Source organism: Diadema setosum, chromosome 3, assembly GCF_964275005.1.
Source record: "Diadema setosum chromosome 3, eeDiaSeto1, whole genome shotgun sequence".
In the NCBI taxonomy this organism is placed as follows: Eukaryota; Metazoa; Echinodermata; class Echinoidea; order Diadematoida; family Diadematidae; genus Diadema; species Diadema setosum.
Window position 1 is genome coordinate 12,781,052 of NC_092687.1, and position 10,844 is coordinate 12,791,895.

The window sequence follows — 10,844 nt, forward strand, 5'->3', positions numbered from 1 at the left end:
GTAGTTTGTTTTTTGTTTTTTCTGCTCACGGACAGCAATAAATTTCAGAAATCGCATGGCACAACCTTTGTATTGTCTACATGATGTGAAATTTATAATGTATTCAGTAGGTTATATTTAGTGGGTGTAATTTGCCCCATCATAATGTATTGACAGAACTTAGACAGGCCTGAAAGGGGAAGAGGTGGGCACTTTGCAGAGTGTTACGTCTCTCTTGATTTACTTTTTCTTGGATTAATCTAATTTAATTACATCTTTTTTTTTACCCTTTCATTGAATTTCATTTCATTCATCCCGCCCCTTTTACCCTTTAAATTGTTAATTATATACATTATTTAGTAGCTGTTAATTAAGTTGATATAATGTAATTAGGCCTGATACTCATAGTGTATTGTCGGATGAAATGCAAATGTCAATCAACATATCAGTGGGACTATATCTTATGACCTATCATTTCTGCATAAAATCGATAGCAATCGGCCGGTTTTTTTTTTTTTTTTTTTTGGTGTGTTTTTTTTTTGTGTGTGTGTGTTTTTTTTGTTTTGTTTTGTTTTGTTTTTTTTTTTCCTGAGCATCGATTTCTCCAGTCGTTTAGACGCACTGTGGTACAAACAGGCTGTGGACTTTCAAACCAAGGGCGAATAATGACGTTCGAATACTACGCCCTCCCAATCCATAATGACCATAATTATACCAGCGTTCCATATATGCTTTGCAATGTTGTGTGTAATCATACGTCCCCTTTGGAGATATGCTGGAAAACACTCTGTCCCTCGGATAAAACATAAGAATAATGGAGGTTTGTGGGGCCAGGAAATGTGCAAACTTCGGAAAATGTGCCAGCGCTCAATCGGGCACTCAACTTTGCCATTGCCGGAAAAATGTGCAAATGCCGCCGGGTATGAAGGCTAATGTGGAAACCATTCACTTTACCGATCTATTAAATGTGTACTACCGTATTAATGTGGATGGAAGATAAACTCTCTCAAAACTGGGCATGAAACATTACCCTTTTTATTAACAGTTAAACCTGTCATAGCGACCTCATGTCTATAGCGATCACCTGTCTATAACAGCCACTAAAAAACGATAATCTCTTCCAGAGAAAAAGCATGTTAAAGAAACTATTATAGCGGCCCCTCTTTATAACGGTCAGTTTTTTGTCTCTCTTATGGAGTGGCCGCTATAGACACGCTGAGATTTAACTGCATCTTAGAGCTACCACCTGTCTATATGATATCGGCCATCTACCCTGGATTTATCATAAAACTTTTTATTTTTCATTAATGTGCTAACTAATATAATTATGACTGTTTTAGCTTCATATCACTTCTAGTTCCATGGTAGACTTTTTTTTTTAAATTTAACAGTTGCCCCTTCGAACACACACACACACACACACACACACACACACACACACAAAAAAACTCTAGGGGTGTCACCTGCCACGTTTGTTGAAAGTCTGTCGTAACATTTTAGAGAGAGGTTAAAAAAAAATGTTACATTTTTGACCATCCCCTCTCCATCCCCGAGCCTTGCATCCCTGGATCTGACAACTTGAAACTATGTTGTACAGTCTTCAATGCCTTTATGCACCAAGCTATAGCTCTATCTTATTTGGTTGAGGAGAAGAAAGACACCGTTCATAAAACCATAGTTCTGGGACTTGGAGATGCTCCCAGCCTCCCACCCACCCACCCCACCCCCGCCACAAAAAAAAAAAAAAAATCAATCAATCAATCAATCAATCAATCAATAAAAATAAATAAAATAAAATGGGAGGGGACTGATTTAAACAGTCTAATTTAGATCCTATATCACCTTGGTGCTTCATGCCAAGTTTGATGAAAATTTGTCAAGGATCTTAATGATGAAAATATAAGTGGTAAAGGTTCGTGCATTATAGTTTGGATAATATCTGAGTTTATCTTCCATATTTATACACAATATCGGTGAAGTGCAACAACTTAATTTATTTCGTGACGTTTGCACATTTTCTCGGCAAGATCGAACGTTTGTTGAATTTCCGGCGTCATGTCTCAGAGTGCACATTTCCCGGCTGCGCAAGATCTGTGTATGAGAAAGTCACATAACTCATGCAAGTAAAAAATCCTGCTTCGTTCATTCACCGCACAGAGCAAAGTGAAACTCATGCAGTGAAGAGTTCCCTCCTCACATCCAACATCCATGGATGACCAGCTAGTGTATAGCTGCATGGGCTATCCAGTCGTGTTTTCAGATACAAAACCAAGCAAGCAAGCAAGCAAACAAACAAACAAGTAAGCAAACAAATAAAAAAAATAAAAAAATAAACAAAGATACAAAGAACATGCAGCAAAAATAATGCTGTTGTGATAGACCATGCGGGTTCGTCTGGAAAGTAATGAGCAATCGCCTTCAGTTCAGTTCAGTTCAGTTTTATTCACCATCATGTCAGGAGTATACAATAAAAAGGCACACAAAGATACATAATTATATACATGTACAAAGTAACATAAAAAACCCAATTAAACTTGATGGTGGGAACCCCAGGAGAAGCAGTGCTTATAGATAGGGGCCCCAATAATGCTTAAATATTAATATACACGTGAAATAGAACAAACAAACAAACAAACAAACATTAGAATCAATATGCATTTCAAGTTTGTCTGTATACATTTGGCTCGGTATAGGAAAGGACATTCAATTCAATTCAATTCAATAGTTTATTTATTTCCATCATCACAAAGAAAGAAAAGAAAAAGTTGACATAATCCAAAGTGATACAATTTTTTTTTCATTTCTCTTACACTCGTCCGATAAAGGATTTTTTTTTTCAATACAATATAAAGTATATTATACACGAATGGTGTCGTAAAAAGAAACAATGCACTTTGTCATGGCAACAAAAATAGTAAATAATCACAATGATGGAAAACAGTGTTCCACTAAAAAAGCCACGCTTGTAAAACGTGGAACACTGGAACAAAACAACAACAGCACCAATTTGTTATACCAAATAGACATATTCATTTCAATTCTTCTATATACTATTGTACATTTTACTAATTGATATAATGATGTTGATACTATAAACAATACTTACTAGGATTTTAGGATGCAATCGTATAAACTATATAACATATCACATTTGTGGCACAGACACTATGGGGCCAGGTGTGCCAGGAAAATTGAATGGAAAAAGATATGCAATCGGCCACAAAAAACATAACGACGACAACAACAATAACACAATACACAGAAATAACAAAATTTGAGGAAATGCACTCAGACAGATACTGGACAACGAAGAACGAGGAAAAAGTAGCAGGGAAGAATAGAGAAGGAAAAGGAGAGGGATGGAAAAGGTCTGTGGACACACTACAAAATCTCAAGGAAAAGTGAAACATGACGGGTTTTTCCATTAAACAGAATTAACTGGTATATTTAGAAAACAAATATTTTTTGAGTTTATACTTAAATGTAATTAACTTCACATATTCTTTTAGATCATTATCTAAGCTATTCCAAAATCTGGGTCCGGTATAAACAAATGTATTTTGAGTGTGTACAGTTCTAACTAAGGGAAGATGAAATTCTTTAGATTGTCTAGTGGGATAATTATGTACGTGGCTGTTACGGTGAAATAAAGAATGAAATATTTTGGGTAGATGATTGCAGTTGTAATTAAACATAAATTGACCAAGTTGTAACAAATACAACTCATTTATTTTCAGAATTTTGTGCTCAAGGAGAAGCTTGTCAGTATGTGCTCGGATATGAAGGTTAAATAACAGCACATGATTCATTGATAACAGCACATGATTCATTGATACCACGGCAAACAGCAACGAAAATTCAGAAGAGATGAGAAAAGAGAAGAAAACAGGGTGAGTATAATATTGGAAAGGCGACAGTATGTACACGAGAGTTAATTGGACTTGAGAATGTGAACTAGCAAGCAATCTTGTGAGTACAAAGTGATTTGAGTACGATGGCAATATAGATTTGTTAACTTTTCCTCGGGAGGCGCATGTTAAATGATAATAGCTTATACGTCGTCTGAGTTTCCTCAATTACATCATTTTATCAGTAACTTTTGAGACTTTATCTTAAGGAAGGTAAAGACGGCATGAGCTGTATTGTGTTTGGCCAAAAAGCAAAGTGATTATCAGAAACGATAATTACGTCTATTAAGAAAATCCAAAAGTCTAGAAGAAACAAAAATTTCAAATAATTTTAAAGGAGGGGATAACAAAAACATTCATGGTCTATAATAAAAAATGTCCCTATCCCCTTTCTTAAAAGTTAGAATAACCATTAGATACTGTTTTCATAGCCACGGGGACAATACCATCACTTACACTTTTACGTCAGCTTTGTTTCCGCTCCAAAATAATAAAAATGATAATAATAATAACAATAATAATAACAATAATAATCATAATAATAAATATCTTACTCACATATACAGCTTTGGTAGAAATTATAAGGTGAAAAAAAAAGGAAAAGAAAAATCTATTAACATTCTGAACCAAACAATTTCACGTCTGGAATCGTATATCTAGATTTAAAAAAAAAAAAAAAAAAAAAAAAAAAAAAAAACAACAACAACAACAACAACAACAACAACAACAAATGAACCCACAAACAAACAAACAAAACATTGATAACTTCATGAGACCCTCGGGCAACAGAAAGGAAAGGTTTCCAACGAGCTTATTCACGTCATAATGTTGTATGTTTATGCCAAACAAATAATGATGATGTTCACATAATTATCATGAAGCAGTAAGACGGAGACGGGTTAATCCAACTATCACAAAATTAATGAGAACATTTCTGAATAATCACCAAGTACTCTTCAGCGTTAGCGCGAGAGCGGCCCGATTCATCCCTTGAGGTGTTGTCACGCCAAAACTCCAGCACCTCTTCGACCAACGCCTCAGGAGCTGTTTGACGGAAGTAGCTGGTCATTGTGAAGAAATCTAAAATCTTGTTTCCGAAGTCGGACGTCTCGTCAAAGAGCTCGGTGACGTCTATCGTCAGCTGGAGCGGTATCTTTATGACGTCACATCCTCGTCTCTTGGCCTCTCTGGTGACGTCATCGATCTCAATATGAATAGGACCATCTTGTCGATAAAGTCCTGGGATTCCCTTTCGCAGCTTGGCAAAGGCACTTTGCTCTGGGTGAAATAATGATTCATTGTAAAGACAAATCTTTACTCACGTTCATAAAATATTCGCGTTGATAATGTACTCTTGCTAAGACTTCAAGTACCATGATAATGTCAAGAATCCTGATGATTAGCAATTGCTATACAAAAAGTTGAAATTCTAGCAAGAATTGCCATCGTTATAATTATTATCTTTCTCGAAGAGAGACAGAGGGGTTGTCCAGGTGTAACATAATGTTAATACACACCTCTTCACTCACAAACACATGCACACGTTCCATTTCCCTCAACATTATACCCTTATTTGATATAGGAAAACTAACGTCACAATCAGCTGTCTGTGAATTGTGGTGTTATGATGTAACAAAAACATTTTCCTCGATCCTTTTCTTTACATGTATCTAAGGCATTATTTACCATTTTGCAGATGAAATAAAGACCCAGCTCTACTGCTTCAAAATAGTTAGAGTTAGGGATAGAATCAACTTAAGTAAAAACTTTAGTCATTATAATGTTAGTTTAACACACAAAATGTGAATAACAGTTATAATAAAAATGTTTCTACAACAAACCGTCTACAATATGGTTGAATGAGAAAAAATGGTGATAACTCGTCATAATGTGAGGTTTTAGTGCATTTCTTTTAAATTATAATATGATTAATGTAGGATGTTTTGTGACCTACACATATGCATCAAATGTGATAACTCGAACATTCTTTAAACCACTGCTCCCATTGGTAATCAATACCTTTAAAAGGGGCAACGGAATGGTGATAAGAGCACATACTGAATAAACAAAATAACCATACGCTGGATTGATAAAGGAAGAACAAAAGACCAGAGACTGATGACATTTACCGGAGTTGAACTGCAACAGGAGAATCCCGTTTTCCTTCAAAGAGGACAGGAGTTGGTCCATTGATTCTTCAATTTCACCGAGGTAATACATGCAGTGAATACCGCTTATGAGGTGGAACTTTTCTTCCTTGTCCCCACGTCCGTCAAGATATTGACGTAAGGTGCAGTTGAAGAACTTTGCATCAACCTGCGGAGTGATTCCGGCACTTTGTAGATTTTCCTCATACGTGTGAAGTAGACTCGAACTTGGCTCTATTGCGCTGCTTGATATCTTCTTGTAAAACGCCATGAGAGTTTTCATGAATGCTATTTCATGTTTCCCTGTCAGAGAAGTCAACATGGTAAGGGAAAAGGGAGAGAGAGTATCAGAGAGGAGAAAATTTCCGGTCATTATGAAGACAATAAATGCATAAATGTTGAAAAAAAAAAGACAAGCTAATACTCATTCAAACTGATCCTATACCCCTATTCCACACAGGGAAAGACCTCTGAAAATGGCTGGAAGAAGGTAAATCTATTATAATTAGCAGATCTGTCAATAATCATTGAGTGAATTTTCCATGATCTATATAGTACAGTCCTTCATGAGTCTTAAGAGATCTTTCAGTAAACTTCCTGGTCTCCATGGTCTCCAAAATATTTTTTGTAACGGTTCCAAACAGTCTTTCAAAGGTCTTTCAGATCTCCTTCTCTCGATGTTCTTATACTATTCTTTCAGTTGTCTTTTAGCCCTCAAGAGTTACATTTTTTCGGAGAAAAAAAAATGCCAAATTTTCGTCAGATCAAAGCGGGTTCATTACAAGGCAAGTCTCTCAGAGATCTGGTCTGATCTCTCAAATTTTTCAGGGAGTAGCCAGATGGTCTTTCAGTATTACATTTTCCGATAGTCTCATTGTTCCCTCAGGTTGTGAAGACTGCTGAAGGATCTTTCCATGTTTGGTTCTCTCTGTGGTCTCTCAAGGGACTCCGTTATGTGGACGGGGACCTAGGGTATCATTCTTCTGGTTTAATTATAGCCTCCAATTTCTTCTGAATGGGGGAAACTGAATTTGAGCTGACGTCATGCGACATGCGATTGAAATTTCTTGCACTTCACATGCAATCATGAGGACTATTCTTCCCTTGAGAAGACGCCAGAAGCTAAGTGTTAATCGGCGAAACGTCACATGACTATTAAGTTCAAATTCATTTTTTTTTTCATTCAAAAGAATTTGAAGATAACACACGTGTATTTGGAAATATTTTATCTGTTTCGAAATAGGACGAAAAAATTCTGAAATCTCGAATGAAATTAATGAAAAAAATGAGATAGGAGTATTTAGGTTGAGTAGATATAAGGCAAAGAAACATGATTTAAGGAGAAAATCAGACAAACCTGCTCCAACTCCGACACCCAACATGTTGAATTGTTCTTCAGGTGCAAAGACTTTCTGCAAGCTCCCTAGAACAGATTTTTCGAAGTGATATGTGACATGATGGTAGACGGCATCCTTCTGGGCAATTCTTGAATATCCTGTCACGTACACATCCTCGTAACGTGCCCGATTTGTCGGCAGTGACTCAGGTTCCATAGTTGACCTGCTTCAACTTTTTCCCCCGTTTTCACGTAAAGTTTGTTCTTGTTGTTGTGTTGTTGTTGCTGTGTGTGTGTATGTGTGTGTGTGTGTGTGTACGTGGTCCCTTACGGTGATGGTGATTACAGTGATGAATAAAAGGAAGAGAACGAAGAGAAATCTGAGGAAGTGTCGAAGAACGAACGGATTGCAACATAAGGATATTGCTAGAATATTTGTTTCATGAGTTGTTTTTAGTCAAGTCGTGTATGATTCATAATATTATGAGTAACTTATTGTGGGAGAAAAAAAAAACGAAGAGAAATCAAGACATTGGCTGATCCTAGAGACTGCAGTCCCATTGTGTGATCGTGTTCTTTCTATCTTCACTTGGGGTTTCGGTATGATTGCACGTTTTTCTTGGCTACCCAGAGCCCAGCCCTGTCGACTGCTCTGGCCGCAAAACTTGAGATAAAAGTCGGTACATGTACCATGGGAAGGTATAGGGTTGGGATGCGAGCGGAGAGACGGTTATGGGCAGGGAAACTGATGGCAGAAAATGTTTCACTGAAGTATTATAAAGATTTTAAAGAGAGCGAGGCACAGTGAACGTTGTAGGCCTATACATGCACAGCCTTCACCTCAAAATCTACGACTGTTGCATGTTCAGTAGTCTTGCAACCACCGAAAAAATAGAGGCTTACAATATAAATATATATATATATATATATATATATATATATATATATATACACTATATATATATATATATATATATATATATATATATATATATATATATTTGTATATATATACATATATAGACAGAAGTATTGGAACAAGTTCACTCGGTTGACAGCAGGTTCATCCGTATTTTATTGCTACTCGGAGTTTCATGCCACCTTCATTGAAGGTAAAATAAAATGAAGGTGGCATGAAACTCCGAGTAGCAATAAAATACGGATGAACCTGCTGTCAACCGAGTGAACTTCTTCCAATACTTCTGTCTAAAGCTCTTCCTTTGAGGATATCGAGCACTCTTCATAGAAGAATAGAATCACCAAGTGTATAAATATATATATATATATATATATATATATATATATATATACATAGGCCCTATGTATATAGACCTACATAATTATGAAGTATTATCTTACGACATAATATGGGTCTAGATAATGCGTTATTACCTTTGCGCCTGTTTTATGAATGAGACAAAAAAAAAGAAAATAATAATGTAAACCACCGGAGCAACAAAAATTAAATGATTATCAGATTAAGCTGAAATTGAACGTGCTTTATACAAATTCACAGCAGAAGCATAATCCTTTAGAGTCGAAAGTGAAGAGAATAATGTATAGGGTTTGTCAGAAATGAGAAAGGGACTCTATAAGACACACGTAATCCCACTATTTTACAAAAAGGTGTTCGAGAAAAGTGGCCAAAACACAGTTTCCTGCTCGTTTTATGATTCAAACCTTTAGTATGATGCAGGACAAGACAATTTTCACCCATTTTCAGTCCTCACGCAAAATCATTAGGCTTACACAGGGCCGGCGCAGCCGTGGGGGCCGTGGGGGCTCGGGCCCCCACACTTTTTGTGCACCATACAAAGGAATACATAAGGTGTCACCACTTTGTTAGCTCATGAAACCCGGAAGTGGGCCCCCACACTTTTGAAAACACTGCGCCGTTCCTGTACATATACGACTTTTTGGTAGTTTTGTAAAGCACGGTCACATTATGTATGATACAACAGCAACTCACCGCAAGAGATTTGACAATGCACCTTTCCTTTCGATATTAGCAGCGCATAATGTGCTGGGAACACGAATCAAATGCAAATACTGACAGTCATAGTTCTTACATGCAAGTCAGTCCTCTTGCATCCTTTTGGGTATAAAGTCCAGTGCTCTTAAAGAACATTACTTCCTGTGGTACCTACATAGCGTACATAACCAGTGGGTCTGGGTGCTGCAAAAGGGTGTCTCGTGTGTTACGGTCTTAACGTGTAACTTGGTCTAAAAGTGTTACTCGATGCCTAGGTTTCTGAAAATATGTCCGTCGCATACAAAGAGATTTTCCCCTACTCTTAGGTCGCATAGAGCGCCACCTGTGGTTGTGGATTACTGAGTATACATTTATGGACCAGGGCCCCATTTCATAAAAGATGTTAAGATTGCAACACTTGCTGGAGTGGCAACTTCCAATAGCAACAGCCAATCAGGGAGCTGTACGCCTATTCTTGTTGTTACCATGACAACTGACATTCCAGCAAGAGTTGTTATCATAATTATCAATTTTTGATGAAATGGGTCCCAGGGCCCCGTTTCATATAAAGTTGATAAGATGGCAACTTTTGCTGGAATGACAAGAATCCAGCTTCCTGATTGGCTGTTGCTAATGGAAGTTGCCATTCCAGCAAGAGTTGCTATTCTAGCATCTTTTATGAAATGGGGCCCAGTTCTTTCTATCGTCTGCTCACTCACCACCCGTGGTTTTGAGTACGTTATCAGCCAGTTCTTTCTGTCTGCTCGCTTGGTATAAAGATTACCTTCTGAAAGGTTCGAGAAGGAATTGCAGAGAATTATTATTGTGGTGTTTGTTCCTGTTTTCATCGCTATTTGAGTGTCAGTGTCAACCACGTCCAGGCAGAAAAACCAGATGATGAGGGCGTAGAGAGGTTCGTCGAATGGCAAGCAGATGGCACAGTCACTGGCGCACCCAGGCAGTGGGTAGATGCTGGTGCCAGCGATGATGATGACCAGCCTTTATGGTAGTGGCATTGGCAATGTTACTGTCACTGACAATAATAAGGGAGCTTTAGATTTGCGGCGCGGACGCTTGAGACGACGCTTGAGCTGGACGTTCTCCTCTCTCCCTGCGTCGTGTTGCAGAGTACCTTTCTTCTTCTTCTTTTTCTTCTTCTTCTTCTTCTTCTTCTTCTTCTTCTTCTTCTTCTTCTTCTTCTGGTTTAGTCTGTATCCTTCAAACTTGAAGATTCTTGCAAACTTTGGGTGTGTGTGAGTGTGTGTGTGAAACGCAGTGGTTGACGTGCATGGTGCATGTTCCATGTTCTTAGTGTTCTGTTGAAAAGGGACATTTTGTGATTTTTCTGTTCTGGAGCGTGGGATGACATAACCTTGTGTATATAATATGGAGAGCTCTTGGAGGTGCGGCAACTGGAATGATGTAGGACTGGGTTGGGAAATTTGTGCAGTGTTGGTGGAGTTTGTACATCATTATGAGTCCGGACTCTTCTCTACCTTGTT

The 10,844-nt window shown here is 37.6% G+C and overlaps 1 protein-coding gene across 1 annotated transcript; it reads right to left on the reverse strand.

The window, feature by feature from the left end:
• Window positions 1-4,773: 4,773 nt before the first annotated feature.
• On the reverse strand, window positions 4,774-7,587 carry LOC140247043 (histamine N-methyltransferase-like). The gene is made up of 3 exons (XM_072326338.1): window positions 7,392-7,587; window positions 6,017-6,337; window positions 4,774-5,165 (listed from the first exon to the last, which is right to left on the reverse strand). The coding sequence occupies exons 1-3, from the start codon at window positions 7,585-7,587 to the stop codon at window positions 4,807-4,809; spliced, it is 876 nt and encodes a 291-aa protein (XP_072182439.1). The 3' UTR covers window positions 4,774-4,806.
• Between the last annotated feature and the right edge of the window lie 3,257 nt (window positions 7,588-10,844).